This window comes from Rhinoraja longicauda, chromosome 22, assembly GCF_053455715.1.
Source record: "Rhinoraja longicauda isolate Sanriku21f chromosome 22, sRhiLon1.1, whole genome shotgun sequence".
Taxonomy (NCBI): domain Eukaryota; kingdom Metazoa; phylum Chordata; class Chondrichthyes; order Rajiformes; family Arhynchobatidae; genus Rhinoraja; species Rhinoraja longicauda.
In genome coordinates, this window is record NC_135974.1 from 4,959,967 (window position 1) to 4,980,766 (window position 20,800).

The 20,800-nt window shown below is 40.3% G+C and overlaps 1 protein-coding gene across 2 annotated transcripts in view; it reads right to left on the minus strand.

The window, feature by feature from the left end:
- Nucleotides 1-20,800, minus strand: part of gnas (GNAS complex locus) — a 246,870-nt gene that overhangs the window by 10,868 nt on the left and 215,202 nt on the right. For both annotated transcript variants that reach the window (XM_078418648.1, XM_078418649.1), the window contains exons 6-7: nt 5,644-5,698; nt 1,264-1,337 (exon numbers count right to left, since the gene is read on the minus strand). In XM_078418648.1, the coding sequence (XP_078274774.1) occupies nt 1,264-1,337; nt 5,644-5,698 (129 nt within the window). The remainder of the gene's footprint in view (nt 1-1,263; nt 1,338-5,643; nt 5,699-20,800) is intronic.

A 20,800-nucleotide genomic window follows, 5' to 3' on the forward strand; every position in this document is an offset into this window, starting at 1 on the left:
TACATGATTACAATTGAGCCATCCACAGTGTACAGATACATGATAAAGGGAATAACGTTTAGAGCAAGATAAAGTCCAGTAAAATTCAATAAAATATAGACCAAGGGTCTCCAATGAGATAGTTAGCAGCTCAGGACTAGTCTCAAGTTTTATGGTAGGATGATTCAGTTGCCTGATAACAGCTGGGAATAAACTGTCCTGAATCTGGAGGTGTACGTTTTTACACTTCTATTCGCCTTGCATAATGGGAGAGGGAAGAGGGATTGGCTGCGGTGCGACTTGTCCTTGATTATGCTGGTGGCCTTGTCGAGGCAGCGTAAAGTATAAATAGAATCAATGGAAGAGAGGTTGGTTTGTATGATGGTCTGGGCAGCGTCCACAATTCTCTGCAATTTCTTGCAGTCTTGGATGGAACTGTCCCCAAAAACATGCTGTGATAAAATGCTTTCTACGGCGTATCTGTAGTGGTCAGGACCAGTAAGTCTCAAAGGAAGGACAGGTAGGGAGTGGTGAAATAATATGGTAATGCCAATGGGCTGAAGCGTGTTTATTTCAATACAAGGAGTATCGTGGACAAGCAGATTAACTTAGAGCCTTGGGACTATGATGCGGTGGCTTTTGTGGAAACATGGTTACGGGAGGGCCATGACTGCAAGTTCAATATTCTGGGGTTTCAATATTTCATACGTAATCTATAAGGAGGCAAAAGAAGTGGAGGAGTTGCACTACTGATCAGGAAGAGGCAATTGAAAGCTTCCAATGAATAGTTATTGAATGGGGATTCACAAGTGCCAAGTTTTCCTTGCTAATAAAGAAAGTTATATCTGCACTTGCAATAATCACAATACACAAAGTTGGTGGTAACCAATAAAGCTCACCTTTAATTGGGAAAGTACAGATGAAAAGTGAATTTAACAGTAACCTAGAATTGTCGATTTTAATCGAATAAATTTAATTATTGTCTCTGAAAAGTAATTAAGTTATCATCACTGAAATATTTACATTGTATTTATTTCCCCCTGCTAAGAGATGACTTGTTCATGGTTGGTTAGCCGCAGTCAAAATGATGGGGGATGTATAAGAGGCGGTGTAACTATCTTCCTTTGTCATTTATATCCCTCACATAATGGGAAAAGAGCAGTCATACACACAGACTACAGTGGCCACACACCACATGCACAAACTTACATGTCAATACAAATGTTAGAATGCCATCAAGACACTAATTCATGCAGTGTAAACCACTGGCCAGGGCATACTCACTGAAAGTTTACTTTTTCAACTTGAAACCTGGTTTCAAAAATTCCCGATGTCAAAACTCTGCATCGAAGAAGGTCCTTCAAAAGGAAAAATATGCCCACATGAGAAAAACTATCCACTACTATCAAGAAACATTAAATCTTTATGGATGTATACAATGGAATTGTGAATAATACTCAAAATATTGAGTTTTGATTGTAAAGTAATGCAAAATAATGTGCATAAGCAATTCATCAGTAGTTTAACAGCCATCTTTGAGGTTGGAACACAGCCAAATACAATTGGGTTAATCTTTGTGATAGAGATTTAATATGCAAGGTAGGCATGGGGCAGAGCAATAAGCTAAGAGATAACTAGGGTATTAATAAGAGAATGAGACAAGAGAGAGGCATAAACAACAAATTAGATATTGAAGTAAATAAACCTCTGGGTGTTTTTTAAAATAGATCTTCTTTTCGAATGGAAATTTTCCCATTTGATTAATTTTAGCTGCTATGACTGTGTTATGCATTTGGTTCATGTTGACAGATACCTTAAGATAAGGTAATCTTATTGATTTTGCAAGAGGTAGTTTACAGTTGATAACAATAATCTCTCAGATTACCAAATGAACATGACCAAGTGACCATTCTAGTAACAGATCAATAATAATTCTGCCTAATTTTAGCAAGTGATCTCTAGAAATTCAACCACAGACTCAGAAAAGGTATGGAACAAATGGTGGAAAACATTAGCACCTGGTGCAGAACATATCCCAAATATTTCACAATCAATCAATACTACCTGCTTCCATCCACTCCCTTAGGGAACCTTATCAACCAAGTTATTATTCACTTAAAAATCAATTTTAGTAGATTAGTCCTGAATTTCAAGCAGAAGCTACTTTCTGATTCTACTACTATGGGGGCAACAAATGATTCTACTATTCAGGATACGGTAAAATACCAAGTCATGGCCTCACATTATTTTGTTCTAAAACAGCAAAATACAGTTAATAAACGTTTCTAGTAGGAACACATATCTAATAATCATTATCCAAAACCCTTAATGCTCTCAAATATTGTAATGCATTTAATATCTTTTTGTAACTTAGTGTCCTTACTTCATTGTGATGATCAGAAATGTACATGGCTGCAGATGCATTCATGATTCAAGATTAACAGACTACTTCATCTCAATACTGACCTTGTTATTGATCCCAACATATGATTTGCAAGACTCGCTCATACCAAGCATTATTTTGACAGCTTCAACTTGTGGGTCCTATTTTCAATCAACATTTCTTATTGTTTTAAATGATTTATTATGCAAATGTGTACAGCATCTCCACACTTTCTAAATCTAGTTAGGTCTTTTTGGCTATACATCGTTTACAAACTTAGCCTGTATTTCACCCTGAACAAGATGTCCCAAAAAATATCCAAAACTCCACCATTCACAGAGGTTGATTACCCTAAACTACCCTAAACACAACCACTGTTCAGGCTCGAAGATAACCACAAAATGCTGGAGTAACTCAGCGGGACAGGCAGCATCTCCGGAGAGATGATGGTTCTTGACAGAAGGATCTCGACCCGAAACGTCACCCATTTCTTCTCTCCACAGATGCTGCCTGTCGCACTGAGTTACTCCAGCATTTGTATCCAGCATTGTCTATCTTTGGTTTAAACCAGCATCTGCAGTTCCTTCCTACACCTTTCAGGCTCAACAGGCCATGCCAATGCTAGAGCTGCTTTCATGGCAAAGCTTGTTGTGTTTTAAGTGGCAACCAGGCCTCTGAACGACCCATTCGGATGACCTGTTACATGCACTACCTAGATTGGCTACTGATAGCACACACTTCCCAAAGCCTGTTTCTTTTAAACCGCTCCTACAATCAAATTTTCTTATTAACGAGGAATTTTACAAAATGAAAATAAAAGATTTAAAAACAACAAACTAAAAGCAAATATGCAGGAATTTTTTTTTAAAATCCAAGCATAGACTGGGCGATCGTTTCGCTCAGTCCGCCTTGGCCGACGTGATCTCCCCGTTACCAAACACTTTAACTCCCCTTCCCATATTGACCTTTCTGTCCTGGGCCTCCTCCATTGTTAGAGTGGGGCCAAATGCAAATTGGAGGAACAGCACCTCATATTTCGCTTCGGCAGCTTACAATCCTGTGGTATGAATATTGATTTCTCTACCTTCAAGTAATTCTTGCAGCCCCTCTCTTTCCATCACTCCCCCACCCTAGTCGTACTAGTTTCACTGTTGTCTTGCTGAGTTTCACTATCTGTATAACTTGTCCCACAGCCAAGCCCACAGCCAACCAAGCCCACAGCCAACAATGGACCAATGTGGGCTCCAAGCTTTCTTGATCATCATTACTTTTTTAATATCTTTCATTCATTCTCGACATCACCGTCTCCATCTCTCGTTTCTCTTTCCCCTGACTCTCAGTCTGAAGAAGGGTCACGATCCGAAATGTCACCTATTCCTTTTCTCCAGAGATGCTGCCTGATCCGCTGAGTTACTCCAGCTTTTTGCACCTATCTTTAACATAATCAAAGACTTGGGAAAGGTGGCACAGCAGTTAGTAGTCTCCCTCAAAGCTTCAGGGCTGAGTTCAATCTGACCTCAGATGCTGACTAAGCAGTATGCACATTCTCCCTGCTACTGTGTCGTGTGTTCTCCATTCACATCCCAAACATGCAGGTAGGTTAATTGACTGTAAATTACATCTTAAAGTAGATGAGAGTCAAAAGGATCAATGAGCATTTGATGGAGAATAAGATGCAGGGCATAGGAAGAAAAAGAGGCATGGTAAATAAAATCATCTTTGCTGATCAAGGCAAAATAAATTTATTCCAAAGAGATTGAAATAATATTTTCTTACACAGATGTCAGATTTTGATGACTCTAATTTCCTGCTGCAAGATATCGTTGAAGCAGAGTTTGAAATTGAATTAGATAGCTGGATGATAAGGACAATAAATGTATGGGGCACAGCAAGGAAAGTACACTTACGTTAAATAGTTCATGTTAAGTGTAAACTTGAAGGAGTTTTGGCCCCTGTTCTGCTATCCTCTATGGCATTAAGTATTAAAATAAGTGATAAAGAATGACAATTGCACCAAGGAGCTCTGCATTAATTCAATTTAGACTGAAGTGTATCATTACCAGATCTATAGGTTCAACGTTATCCTCTTTACCAAATGACAACTTGAACTTCAAATATTAAAAAACTGCGGTTTAGTGGATCGTGTGCATCACGACCATAGATTTGGAATTTGATCTCAGACTCTTAGATTTGGATTTATATTTTTTTAAATCACAGTAGGCACCTGACAGCACTGCGTAACGCTATACAATGCAAGTAAATGTTTAGGTGATTAATACACCAGATGTTGAGATTCAATGCTCTAAGAAAAGCTTTCACTAAACCAGTATGATATAACCTATAAACGAGACTAATTAATTTATGAACCCATGTGAATATAATAAAGTGGCTACTGACTATTTGGACTCAAATTCAAAATGGCCGTGCTCATTTCACCTATCCTCCTCATGGATAAAAGAAAAATCTGAATGGAAGTCTGGATAACAATGTAGCACTTAACTACTGGTTTCTTGGGATTCAGAATTAGGAATATTGAAATCAAGTTTATGGCAATGAAACCTAGAAGTGCAGTACATATTGGAATGGGGATTTTGTTGCAGTGCACATTGATCCAAGTAAATTTTGTATTACTCTTTTTATTGTAAATTTTGAATCACTAAGCTCAGACAAAGGTCTGAAGGGTCAGCAAAATAACCATGGTAATTTTTATATTAATGCTATTTCAATTGAGATTCCAGAGGTCAGATAACTAAGAATTTTAATAAGGGTTCTTTGACCTGAAAACGTTAACTCTGTTTCTCTTTCCACAATTGCTATCAGACCTGCTGCATTTCTCTAGCACTTCGGTTTCAGTCTAGGAACTGGTTCCCAGCTTTTAGACCATCAAATCTGAACCGCTTATTCTGATGGCAAACAACAAGATTTGAAATTTTGTGCATTGTGAGGTTTAACATCAAGGACGGTTGGACTAAGGATACTGGCATGAGGAAATACAAACAAAACACAAGTATAAGGGCAACTTATGGACTAGTATGCTTGCAAGTCTTTTACAATTCTATGGCCAAAATCTTTGCTGTATTTTAGCATAATTTAATTGATTAGTTTAAAAGCTGAACTGATCTAGGTCAAACATATTTTTATCACAACAAAAATGGAAACAGGAGAATGAAAAATATTTAAAAAGTACAGAACTTAGTTCAAAGTTTAGCTACTTTGCCTATCATCCTGAAATATTGCACTTTAATGAAGACATCTCAAAAATTCAATAAAACAGTTCTTACCTGGTCTGGAGGTATATAGTCGCTTTGTCTGACTATGTCAATCCTATCTAGAAAGCTGCAAGATAAAACATATATGATTGAGTTATGTGTAAAAGGTGAAGCGGTAAAAGGAATAATGGTCACATTTCAATAAGTCACTGCGATAATGTTCTGAAATTCAAGCTAAAACATGGTTCACCACAAAAGTGCACTATAATTCTCCACATCCCTCTCATTATCATTTTTGGGTAATGCAGGAATTCTCTGGTGCTCTGAGAATGGTAAAAAATAAAACCATAAGTTTTGAAACTTAGGGAATCAGTGGGATATTTCAGGAGTCTGAAAATTCCTGATGAATGACGTACAAGTTATTTCTGTTGATACCATTCTTACATAAATGATTTTAGCACAAATAGAATAAAACAAAAATGAGTATGTATATCGTAAATATTATAAAGCATGGCATGGACATCTATCATAGATTCGGCAAATTTTTTGCACAACTTCATATTGCACTATTTTTTCTGTTTTGCACTCACTATTTATTGTATGTATTGTCATATTGATCATGATCACGTGTATACTGTTTTACTGTACTCTTCATCTGAACAGAGAATTTTATTGCACCCTGGTGTATTTGAGAATAAACTTGTGAATTGAATCTGCAACGTTCTATATTTCCCTACAGTTCCTATCAATCAGAACGAAGATTTTCAATGCCCACGATTAATTTACAAGCTCAATGTGACTTTGCTGCCACATTTGCTACCCTGTTAGTTGATGACATTGCTAATGAATTGAGAATGGATTGACTTATATGGATTTATTGCTTCAATGCTGAATTGCAGAGTTGGCCGCTAATATCAGAGAAATGTGATGAAAAATTGTGCCAAACTAAAGCCGCCGTGAAATGTAAATCAACAAAAGGAGTGACCCGAGTTTATCAATCATTGAGCCCAACCTAAATGCTGCGATTAAAACAGAGTGGGACTATGAGTGGTATGGATGTGTTTTGTGTAAATGTTTTTGTCAGCCTTGCATTGCAATCTTAGTGCTTGGTTAACAATATATGCATTCATATTTTGAATAAATACAAAATATATTAGAATAAAAGAATTCCCAATTAAATCTACAATGCCAGCAATGATAACTCTCATAAAGTAAAATGTGCCAAAGCACCTCATGGGAATGTTATTAAGTAAAATCTGGCTAAACAATGGTCAGATGCAAGTTTTAATAGTGTCAACGGAGGCAAGGGCTACACTGGCACAGTGGCCTACAGAGAAAATCCATGGCATGTATCCCAACCAATCAATGACAATAATAGAGTAATAACAATATAAAAGCACTAGGTTTGAGAAAGATAACAAAATAATATATGGGTGATCTTGTGCCCTCAGAACTTCCCAAAGAAAGATTAACCTTTTTGTTCAGCCACATCACAATTATACCAATCACAGCAAAAAACAATGTGGATTTGAGAGCTACACCTGGTTCCTCAGGTTTTTTTTATTATGGATACAAGACAGATGACAAAAAATACTAGATCTTTAGGAAATTTTCATTTACAACTGGAAAATGTCCCTATAATGAGAGCTATGAATATAGATTTTTATGGCATATAACCAGATTATTTTATCCAACACCCATCCTATTTCACCTTAATTCATTTCCCTGTAAATACATATTTATGGTTTTCTCATGCGCGCACCTAGTTTTTCATATGCATCTTACTCATTCCCATGTGAGTTCACTTTATAGAATAACACAGACCTGGCAATCTTAATGACCATACCACAATCAGAATATTATAATCTCACCAAATTTCTTGAGTCACAGTAAGAAAAATTGGATTGTCCAACAGGGCGAGATGTAAATGCTTTTCAAATAAATCATTCAATTTGGCCACTCCCCTGTCTCTCCAAGCAGTATGACTTGGCAACACAAGATATTTAAAATGTACACTGACTACCCACATGGGGAGAATAAAACTCCCTAACATTTTACCATCCAATATGATTAAAGAGAACCTTTACATTTGTTGGCACAACCTAAGCAGCAACACCATTTTCAGAAGTGTAATCATTTGTTATGATTAAATGAACAATTGGAAAGTTATTACATTTAAAATGTCACTATAACATTGCAATAAGGCATGCAAGATACTACTCATTTTTGACTGTATCATTAACAGATGAACACTTCCTTCTCTGAATTTACTTTTCTCTCCAAGTTGAAGCAACACCAGCATCCCATCTAAACTTATGGTCAAACTCAAGGAACTGGATCGCTGCTCGTCCATGTGCAACTGTACCACTGACTTCCCCATCGGCAGACTTCAATCAGTACAAATTGGCAACAACTTCCTCATTGACCATCAGCGCAGGGGCATCTCAGTGGTGCATTGTCAGTCTGCCACTCTACTACCTCTGTACCTACGACTGTATAGCCAGACACAGCTCAAAAGTTATCATTAAATCGCTGTTGTTAGACGAATAATGGGTAATGATTAGTTAAGAATGAAGGAGAAAGATCAATAATCTTGTTTAGTGGTGCCAGAACAACAATCTTGCTGTCAGCATGAGCAAAACCAAGCAGCTGATTGTTGACTTCAGGAAGGAAAAACCAAGGGTCCAAGAACCTGTCGTTATTGCGGGATGTCAATGAAGAGGATCAACAGCTTCTTGGGCGAGCACATCTCTGATAACCTGTCTTCAGCCTAACACATTGATACAATCACAAAGCAAGCTCTAAAAACCTCTACTTCCTCACAAGTTTGAGGAGTTTTGGTATGCCGTTGAATACTTGCATTGAACTTCTACAGGTGTATGGTGAAGAGCATACTGACTCCATCATGGCCTGATTAAATGACTTGAACACCCAAGAACGAAGGAGGATGCAGAAAGTGGTGGACATTGCCGAGTCCACCTCCCCAGCATCAAAGTTATATACAGGAAGCACTGCCTCAAGAAGGCAGCATATATCAAATACCCACACCACCTTGGTCATGCTTTCATCCACTACCATCAGAAAGGTGGTACAGGAGCCTGAGGACCAGGTTCAAGAATAGCTTCTTCCCATCAGCCGTCAGGTTGTGAAACTACCCTGCACTACCTTAACCACGAATGCTTCAGTACCGAATCACTGGACTTTGCATCTCTAAGGTTGCACTGGTTACCAAATGTAAATGATAACTTATTGAATAATTATTTATTGCACATTCATTAAACACTTGACTCTTTTCTCTCTCAGATTTCCAAGTAGGCAGCAGCGGAAGCCGTCATTTATCAATTTCCTTTAAATATGCAGAGCTGATTACAATCTTACAACACATGGCCTTGGAATTACTAAAAATAAGATGGATGGCAATGTACAGGGAGGGTTAGTTTCACCAACACTGCAACCAATAAGAAACCATTACAGGCAGTGCTTTACCTAGTTGAATCACTGGTCAAGACCTCCCAACGTTTGATTTTACAAATTCATAATTTTGATGTCCAAAATTCAGAATTTTACATCAAAATTCATGTGGCGCGTAATGCAACTTTTCAGCAAAAAAAAGTATGCATGCCAAATACGTATACAAGTTGTGCTACATTCATGTGTGAAAAACAACTATTATTTCCAACAGTCTGTATTTCTTGGACTACATGTACAATGTCAGGCCTATCATGAGTATATTCTGGTATTTATAGAAAGGTTATTGAACAGAAATACTTTTAACAACACAAAGAAAAAATTGTTTTGTTTTGTTTTTTCTATTTTGCTTTTTCTTTACACATCCCAATTCTCTTGGTATTGAATAAAAAAATAATGTTCATAAAATGTATGACTAAGTTATGAAGAAAGTTTCATTTATCATCATATCATCATATCATATATATACAGCCGGAAACAGGCCTTTTCGGCCCTCCAAGTCCGCGCCGCCCAGTGATCCCCATACATTAACACTATCCTACACCCACTAGGGACAATTTTTACATTTACCCAGCCAATTAACCTACATACCTGTACGTCTTTGTACAAAACTGCACATACCTAATTTCATTGAAGACACACTTGCTCCAGTGGTCTTCAACAGCAAATCACAATGGTCCATGTTCCCCCAATGGCATACGCTTAGCAGAACCCTTCCATTTAATCTGCAAGAGTAAATCTGAACTTCCCATTGCTTGTCATTCTAATTCTCCATTCTACACCTGGCCTCTTTATTTAGACTCCTACAGTACTTTAATGAAGCATAATGTCAACTCGAGGAACAGAACTAATCTTCTGACTGGGTACATTGCAGCGTTCAGAACTCGCTGTTGAATTCAATGTTTTCAAATAGTCAGCTAATGCTGCCTTGTATCTCAAATTTCCATAGTTTTTTCTCCTCTCTCTTCCCTGGTATTTCAAGGTACATTTGTAATTTCCATTTTGGATATCTCCAGACATTACCCTGCAAACACCACCCCTCTCCCTCCTTATCTTTTAACTAGCATCACTGCTTGCGAAGTTCACTCTTTTCTGGTTGTCAGTTGACTCTCTGATGGTGCAGCATGGCATCTTTCCCTACTCCCTTCTCCAACTAAAATCCTGTTTCATTTAACTCTTCCCATTTTTTATGAAAAGTCGTCAACTGAAAGATCAACTGCATCTTCAGCAGATGATTCCTAGTCAGCTGAGAATTTTCAGATTTTTGGTTCCCTCCACCAAACTGAATTTATTAAATATACCAATTTTCATCAGAAAATACCAGAGTTGCCTTAGAAGTTCAACTTCAACTTAAAGTTGAAATAACTCAACAAATATCCTTTAAGGAATCTGAAAGTCTGTGAATTGTTCCACTTAGCCACTTGGTAAGATTTTAGAGTCCATTATTATATTTTGTTACCAGTGTCATGCCTGGACTTCAATACATAACACAAAAGGAAGCATAGCAATTGAAGCTTGAAGCCCAGGGGGATCACTGGGAATGACAAGAGGTTATGTGAGAAAATCTGTCAAACTAGCATTGTGGATCTAATTAACCAAGTACAAATTAACATATAAAATGGTTCGAGCAAATGGATAAGAATAAGTGCCTTCCAAAGAATACACAAAATAAAGAAAAATGGAAAGTAAAAGGCCAGTTGTGTGGAAGATGACTATGATAAAAGTCAGGAAGTCTCACCCCTAAACAAGCAACAAAAAGAACCAATAAATATAATTTATGATCTCACCTCAACACCATCAACTGTTTCAAATTTGAATTTGAAATTGTAAATATTGCCTTTTCTGCCAAGCTCAAACATAAACTGTAACAAACAAGAAAACAGCTCTGGGAGGTGTCTCCCCAGCCTCGTCCAATATAATCTTTGTATCTCACTGCAGGTGGTGGCACAAAAACGTATAGTATGCTGTGGATCTAGTCAGCTGTTGCTGCAGTGAAGAACAGATTGCTCTCATTTGAGAGTAAAACTGGTTGCTGAATATCCTATTCCTATTCTTTCTGCATGCGACACAATAATGCAGGTACAGAACGTTAAATGGATTAGTATCAAGCTCATCCTATTGTAAAAATTCAATTGTTTCTACAATAATTGGAATATCCAAAATTTCACAAATGTTATTATTTATTTAGACAAGCACAAAAACAGAGACACGTTCCCTGCTTTCAGACATCTGCCTCTGTACTCTTTGGCTGCCATGTGTGTTTCTTAAGAACGATGACGGAAGCGTGCCTCAAAATCTGCCCAATTCAATGGACGTGAACGGGCTAATATTGCCACACTCTTAGAGAACCTCAAAAATACAAATATTTGGGAGACTGGGAGTCTGTCAAAATTGGTTCAAAGAACTAGGAACATAAGAACATAAGGTACAGAAGCAGCAGTTAGTCATTTTTGTCAATGTCACACCTCCATATCTGATCAATATAAATCTTTAAAACAATTTAGAGAATGTGTAATTTTCCCTTCAACCTGAAATGTTGATGTACTCAACAATATTGCCATATCCTTTTTTAAAGCACTTGATTATTGCTGCTCTCACTATTGATACAAGGACGGATAGCGAGTGCTAACAGGTTAGATTTTATGTTTCCAGTCCAATTAACCAATCCTCAAAATGCCATTTATGAACAAATTCAACTCACACTGCAGCAGTGACAATGTCTGTTGGTCACAAAGAATATTTTGAATCCTGTATCTATATACTGTCTATAAACCTGTTTGGCATGGTGGTGCAGCTGATGCCTCATAGCGCCAGTAATCCACCTTTAATCCTGACCTTGGGTGCTGTTTGTGTATAATTTGCATGTTCTTAATATCATATCATATCATATCATATATATACAGCCGGAAACAGGCCTTTTCGGCCCTCCAAGTCCGTGCCGCCCAGTGATCCCCGTACATTAACCCACTAGGGACAATTTTTTTATTTTATTTATTTTTTTTTTTACATTTACCCAGCCAATTAACCTACATACCTGTACTTCTTTGGAGTGTGGGAGGAAACCGAAGATCTCGGAGAAAACCCACGCAGGTCACGGGGAGAACGTACAAACTCCTTACAGTGCAGCACCCGTAGTCAGGATCGAACCTGAGTCTCCGGCGCTGCATTTTGCTATGGCTGTGCAAGTTTCCCCATTGTGCTCCTGTTGCCTCCCACCTCCAAAGACATGCAGGTTGGCAGGTTGACTGCTTGTTGTAAATTGTCTCGTGTGTAGGTTGGAGGTAACCGATGGGAAATCGGAAATTTTTTAAAGGATTCATTTTAATGAATTTCTGTACAGCACAGCATACCAAAAGGTGCTGATACGTTCTTCAAAGTATGGCACAATGACATTGTGTGTTGAGTTTGCAAAATAATGGATAAATAAACTAAAGAGGAAAGAAAATTACACTTGCTATATTGTACACAATTCATCACATCTCCTCTACACTGCAAAAGAAAAAAAACCTTTAATGGATCAAATAACAGTATAATAACTACCTTTATCTATCAGTCTATCCAACTATGTTTCTTCATTGACCAAATAACAAAAACATTTTTGAAGGTATATATAGTTACTTTCCCTACTTTTGTTTCCGATAACAAATAGATACATGGACTCATAATCAAATCTGAAATACCAGACCAGTTACGGGTAACTCAGCGGGTCAGGCAGCATCTCAGGAGAGAAGGAATGGGTGACGTTTCGGGTCGAGACCCTTCTTCAGACTGATGTCAGGGGGGCGGGACAAAGGAAGGCTTCCTTTGTCCCGCCCCCCTGACATCAGTCTGAAGAAGGGTCTCGACCCGAAACGTCACCCATTCCTTCTCTCCTGAGATGCTGCCTGACCTGCTGAGTTACTCCAGCATTTTGTGAATACCTTCGATTTGTACCAGCATCTGTAGTTATTTTCTTACACAGACCAGTTACGGGGATAACTAAGAAACTTCTTCTATTCTTCGTACACAGATCCACCACCGACGGTTCCAAAGCCTTTCTGGATTATCCGTTTTGCTGGACCAACATAGGCTTCCGAGAGAAGTCCAAAGGTAATGGCTGGAACAGTCTGCCTCGGCAGCCAAGGAGCCGAGATAACGGCCCGCAGAGTCGGCTATGAGAACAGATCTGCAGGCTCTGGCCGTGCCAGAATTCCAGAATCTCGGCCACAAGAAACAAATTCAACCTGCCGATCAACCGCAAAAGTCGGCTCTGCCGGCTCTGGCCAGGCCGTGGTGCCAGAACTCAGGCCGCGCGCGGGAGGCATATTTGACCCGCCAATCGGCGTGCAAGTCTCCATAACGTCGAGATCGGCCGCCTCACCCGGTCTAGGCACTACATTTTCGGGGGGGGGGGGGGGGGGAGGGGACTTCCAGGGGGATTTCAAGTGCGCTCTTGTAATTTTGTCTGGATTAAAGGGGAAAAAAATCGGTGGTGGACCTATATTATTTTAAAGCAAGGACTTTATTATCTAGCCCTGGAACAAATTAAACTAACTATATTAAAATCTGAACAATCAACTGAAAGTGTTCTTCGAGTATTTTAAGGGGGAAAAACATTATTACAAAATCTCAAAATAGCAAATAATCTTGCATAAATTAGCATGTAAAAATACAAACAAAACTGTATTTATGTAAGTAATGTGTAGGAAGGAACTGTAGATGCTGGTTTAAACCGAAGATAGACACAAAAAGCTGTAGTAACTCAGCGGGACAGGCAGCATCTCTGGAGAGAAGGAATGGGTGATGCTTCGGGTCGAGACCCTTCTTCAGACTGGTTAAGGATCGGGTCTCGACCCAAAACGTTACCCATTCCTTCTCTCCAGAGATGCTGCCTGTCCCGCTGAGTTACTCTAGCTTTTTGTGTCTATTTTCAGTATATAAGTAAGCATTGTTAAAGATTTGTAAAAGGCAGGGGTTTAATTTGGCACAATGGGTTATGCACACTGTACAAAATCAGTAACTACTTGTTTAAATTTACAGATATTTCATGGACAAGAACCATCCCAGCCAGAATCTTTATATTTCATATCATATCATATATCATATATATACAGCGCGGAAACAGGCCTTTTCGGCCCACCAAGTCCGCGCCGCCCAGCGATCCCCGCACATTAACACACTATGTTTACCACACTAAACATTAAAAAACAGCACTTAAAACTGCCATTTTTGGACCTATGAAGTCTGTTTTCCTTATCAAGTTGGCTCAATTCAGAATGTACACTAACTTTTCAAATTAGTTAAACATTACAGCACATGCCAAAAATAGCTTGCAGCCACCCTGGTCTCTGGCTCCATTGCCATGGAGATGGAACCACAGAAGCTATAAATAGTTTATCAGCACCAAATCTTGTGAGACACAGCTGTAACAGATCCAACTCAGCCCAGTTTCACAAACAGAAAAGAGGCCACGTTTGAAGAGTTTAAAATATTAGTGTGTGCCATAGCTTTGTACAGTACACAGGGCGAGACTCAGCAATTATACTGAGAAACCATTGAAATAAAGTTCTGCAAGTTACATAATCATCAGGATTCTAAACCAGTTTTATTCAACCATGGATTGGTAAGAACCATCTGGATGATCTTTTTTCTCCTCCCAAATTACAACTCCACGTCATGCTGAAACTTTGCCGTCTTTCAGGTTTTTTTGGGTTGTCTCAACCTTGAGGCAACGATTATATGTGCAAAAGCATACGTTTTGTTTCCATTCAATGGAGAGCATGTTCCCTTCTACCCTCACTGTGAGAACAGAAGCTCAACACTTTTTATCCTATAACCAGAATAATTGTATATATATATATTCAGATATTTCAATGGTACTACTGTCCTATGTGTTCAATGCAGAGCCAGAGATTTTGGATATCACCTTAATTGAACTACTGTGTCAGATGCACTATTACATTTGAAAATCTATAAACATTTATTGTAGTGCCAGTGAAAATTCTCGTGGTAATTTTGAAAGGTAGTGAAACACTATGTGAATCAAATTCCTCGTATGTTGCAAAACATACCTGGCTAATAAAGTACGATTATGATTATTGCAGTTCACACTATTTACTGTTAGCCTGTTTCACAAAATTAGGTTAGTACTTCCACTGCACACCACAAAAGCTGATCGAATGTATCCGTCGTTCAAGATGTGGACTCTTATACATCAGCGAGGCCAAACGCAGACTGGAGAGAAGAAATGGGTGACGTTTCGGGTCGAGACCCTTCTTCAGACTGATGTCAGGGGGGCGGGACAAAGGAAGGGTATAGGTGGAGAGAGGAAGATAGAGGAAGAACTGGGAAGGGGGCGGGGAAGAGAGGGACAGAGGAACTATCTAAAGTTGGAGAAGTCAATGTTCATACCGCTGGGCTGCAAGCTGCCCAAGCGAAATATGAGGTGCTGGTCCTCCAATTTCCGGAGGAGGCCCATGACAGAAAGGTCAGACTGGGAGTGGGAGGGGGAGTTGAAGTGCTCAGCCACCGGGAGATCAGGTTCGTTAAGGCGGACTGAGCGAAGCTGTTGAGTGAAACGATCGCCGAGCCTGCGTTTGGTTTCGCCGATGTAAAGAAGTTGACATCTAGAGCAGCGGATACAATAGATAAGGTTGGAGGAGGTGCAAGTGAACCTCTGTCTCACCTGGAAAGACTGTTTGGGTCCTTGGATGGAGTTGAGGGGGGAGGTAAAGGGACAGGTGTTGCATCTCCTGCGGTTGATGGGGTGTAAGGTGAGAACGAGGGGGATTCTGTCCTTGTTACGAATGGGGGGAGGGCGAGCAAGAGCTCTGCAGTTATTTTCCTACGCAACTGATGATGGTTTGAAATCACTTCTTCAAATTGGCCTTGACGTTTCTGGCAATGATGGGAAATGCATCAGAGCACACCGTCTGGTATTTATTGACCATGCTGTGCAGCTTCTCCACTGCCTGTGGTGGGATGTAGACCATGGTCATGATGATCGGTGAATTCCATTGGGAGATAAAAGGGATGGCATTTCACAGCTAGATGTTCCAGGTGCAGAGAGGGGAGTTGGAGAAGACCGTTATGTCTGAGCACCACAAAGATTACCATGAGGCAGATACCACTGCCACTCCCTTTCTGATGCTGCCATCATATTATGAATGGAAAATTATTTGGGCTGGAGGGCTAGGTCTAGGGAGTTGGGTGAAGCCCATGTCTCTGAAACAGAACACACAGCATTCCCTCATGTCTCTTTGGTAAAGCAGCCATTGCCTTCAACTTTATTTTCTCAAGTCTGTACATTGATTATGTACAGTCTCAGAAAAGAAGTAGATGCAGGGGAGGAAGTGTGGATTGTAATATCATGCGCTTCACACTTAATTCGGGCCGTCGTCCATGTTTCTGGGCACAACGGAGACTTTCCCATTGACTCCTGGTACCATACTCACTGTAGTATTTATTCACAAAATGCTGGAGTAACTCAGCAGGTCAGGCAGCATCTCAGGAGAGGAGAGATGCTGCCTGACCTGCTGAGTTACCTTCAATTTGTACCAGCATCTGCAGTTATTTTCTTATACTCACTGTAAGAGTAATCCTCCAGGAGGTTGGAGATTTTGCTGTTACAAATTCCCTTGCTGTCGGGAATTCTGTTCCCTTTGCTAGATCACAGTAACAGTAATCCTTTTAAATGGACTCACAGCCTGTCAGTTGCAGCACTAATTTGTGTTGTTTCTCATAACTGGAGATGCTCAAACCTGCTATATTTGACCCTGACGTTCTGCTGCTTACTAAATGTCGCTACAGTATGGAGCCGTCTCTCTTCTCCCCCCCCCCCCCATCATTAACAGAATTATATTTGAACATGTTAGGCAACCTCAAGGCCCGGCAAAGCCTTTATCTACATCCTTCATCAAACCAGGGGATTGATCTCACTTCAGTTAGAAAGACAGAAGCTCATACCAGCAGCTTTAGGCGCAAGTTAAAGGAGGCCTCAACCTAGTACAAATATGTAAGATTAATCATAGATGACACAGGTCTGAACTGCTGTCATATTCAGTGGTGAATACAGGTGGACAATTAAATAGCTAACAAGTGGAGGGACCTCCAAGACCATCCCTATCCTCACAGACAGGGCCAACAACCAGGTTAGTTGTTATAATCTTCTCACGTGGAACTGGACGATTCATCTCGACTCCTTTCTGAAGCTTCACTTTCACAGAAATCAATCTTCAGTCAATGTATTTCACTCTATGTAATATCATGAAGTGACTGAGATACTGTGCACAGTCAAATATATGGGACCCACATAGAACATGCAATTATTAGAAGTTGCTGCAAATCAAGCCAAGCTGTTCCACTACTGTTACAACTCTGACCTCCACTGAGAATGTTTCCAGTTTCCGGTTTCCAGGCCCCCACTCCCTCATCTTTACCATGGATGTCCAGTCTCTCTACACTTCCATCCCCCACAAGGATGGTCTTGAAGCCCGCCGTTTCTTCCTTGACCGTAGAACCAGCCAATCCCCATCTACTAACACTCTCTTCCGCCTAGTAGAGCTGGATCTTACCCTTAACTTCTTCTTTGACTCCTCCCACTTCCTCCAAACCAGAGGCGTAGCTATGGGCACTCGCATGGGGCCTAGCTATGCCTACCTCTTTGTCGGGCACGTCGAACAATCCCTTTTCCGGACATACACTGGCCCCATCCCCAAACTCTACCTCCGCTACATCGACGACTGCATTGGTGCTACCTCTTGTACCCATGCAGAACTCACTGACTTCATACACTTCACTACCAATTTCCATCCTGCTCTTAAATATACTTGGACTATCTCCGACATCTCCCTACCGTTTCTGGACCTCGCCATCTCCATCACAGGAGACAGACTAGTGACTGACATCTACTATAAACCCACAGACTCGCACAGCTATTTGGACTACAATTCTTCCCACCCTGTCTCCTGCAAAAAGTCTATCCCCTACTCCCAATTCCTCCGTCTACGCCGCATCTGCGCCCGGGATGTGGTGTTTCACACTAGGGCATCAGAGATGTCATCATTCTTTAGGAAACGGGGCTTCCCCTCCTCCATTATAGATGAGGCTCTCACTAGGGTCTCTTCTACATCCCACAGCTCCGTTCTTGCTCCCCCTCCCCCCATTCGTAACAAGGACAGAATCCCCCTCGTTCTCACCTTCTACCCCATCAGCCAGCGTATCCAACAAATCATCCTCCAACATTTCCCTCACCTCCAACGGGATCCCACTACTGGCCACATCTTCCCATCCCCTCCCCTTTCTGCGTTCCGCAGAGACCATTCCCTCCATAACTCCCTGGTCCACTCGTCCCTTCCTACCCAAAACACCCCATCCCTCGGCACTTTCCCCTGCAACCGCAGGAGATGCAACACCTGTCCCTTTACCTTCCTCCTCAACTCCATCCAAGGACCCAAACAGTCTTTCCAGGTGAGACAGTGGTTCACCTGCACCGCCTCCAGCCTCATCTATTGTATCCGCTGCTCTAGATGTCAACTTCTTTACATCGGCGAAACCAAACGCAGGCGCGGCGATCGTTTCGCTCAACACTTTCGCTCAGTCCGCCTTAACGAACCTGATCTCCCGGTGGCTGAGCATTTCAACTCCCCCTCCTACTCCCAGTCTGACCTTTCTGCCATGGGCCTCCATAGTGAGGCCTACCGGAAATTGGAGGAACCGCACCTCATATTTCGCTTGGGAGCTTGCAGCCCAGTGGTATGAACATTGACTTCTCCAATTTTAGATAGTTCCTCTGTCCCTCTCTTCCCCTCCCCCTTCCCAGTTCTCCCTCTATCTTCCTGTCTCCATCTATATCCTTCCTTTGTCCCGCTCCCCTGACATCAGTCTGAAGAAGGGTCTCGACCCGAAACGTCACCCATTCCTTCTCTCCTGAGATGCTGCCTGACTGCTGAGTTACTCCAGCATTTTGTGAATAAATACCTTTGATTTGTACCAGCATCTGCAGTTATTTTCCTCCACTGAGAATGTGGAACGTTGCCCAGGTACATCCTGGGTATAAAGACATGACAAAAGCCAAAGTGTTGGGATGTGTTGTTGACTGTACTAACGAATGGTGCAAAAACAAATAAAATCTTTTATTTCGATTGATCATATTATAACACAACGACAACATCAGAAACATGCCAATGATTTTTATTCAAATTAAAAATGGAATAGTAATTTTAGGATGTTTAAACTATTCTCAATGTATGAAGTTCAGTGCAATTATGGCAATATACATGACAATATGCAGGATATCTAACACATAATCAATACTTGCGCATGAAATCTTATCAAGAACAAAGATCCCGACAGAAAATAATTTCAATATCCTTTACTGTTAAATGTTGGCCCTTTTTAATGATAAAACCTGGCAAGCTTTTATTCACAAGTTTTTGCCATGGACAACAATCATAAAGAAGCAGACACAAATAAAATTAGTACATTTAATAAAGATAAATACCCATTACTGGACTTTTTGAATAAATAGTAGAGAAATGGTCCAGCTCCATTTTGTTCAACAAATTAACACATAAGCCATTGTACTCTTTAGGAGTAAAGATGCTTTTGATAACATAATTTCTCAAGCTTTATTTGGGCTCAATTCAATGTAGTGACTATGAGAAAGAAAATTACACCACCTGTGTCATAAAATTCATGAGATTAGAAATGGCTTAGATAGATTTGCCACAAAGATAAGCACATGGGTCATATTCCAAAAAAATTAAGTAGGCTTTTCCATTTGCGATACACCATATATTAATTTATGTTAGGTTGGGGTTTAGTCAGTATAAGAAATCTGACTTCAGAACGAAGGCCATCGTGAAATTCTTTTAAAACCTCCCACATCACAAATATAAAAAGATCAGTTAACTTTAAACCATTAAACCAAATGTATTTTGCCAGTTCTCATCAACTAACAATAGTCTAGCTCAGAAGACAATAAACCCTATTTAGCATCAGATGAAGTTGATACTATAACATTTGCATAAAGCATATCTTGGATAACTGACTAACTGGCAGATTTGAAATTTATTAACTTAGACACCCAAGAGTTTCGTAAACATACGGAATATAACAATTCCGCAGTTGGAAATCGATAGTTCACTGAACATTCATAGGAGACTGTGGTACTGCGCGGATTTGGTAGCAGCAGGCCTCGTTTACCAGCCATCCAAAAGAAGAAAGCAGCTGAGCCCTTCCCTGCCTGTCGTCGTCGTCGTCGTCCCCCCCCCCCCCCCCCCCCGATGCCCGACGGCTGGATTGGGGGCTGGTCCAAGAGGCCAAGTGCCTGGACCAGGCACGACCTGCAGCTGCATGGTGCAGTGGAGCAGCAGTACTTGGCCAGGCTCATCCTGTAACACCACCAAGATAACGGGCCTTCGTGGTCAGGTTAAACAACTGGTACTTGAAAATGGTGGCAAAATCTGGCGACTCTTGTATACTGTCCAAGTGTAGTATTCCTTTACACTTGTACTTAGTCCAAGATGTGCTTATGTACACTTTTACTGAACTGTATGCAAAAAAGAATTTCACTGTAGGTACACAAGACAATGAAAAATACCATTGAAAGTACCATTGAACAAGAGTCTGAGAACAAATGATATATGTGTTGTAATTTCAAATAAGCGAGATTGCTACAATGCTGGCAATACTACATGTCATTGAATATTCCCTATGGGAATCAGGAAAGTTAAATTGGAAAATTACCTATGTGACAAAGATTCAAATTATTCAGAGCAGA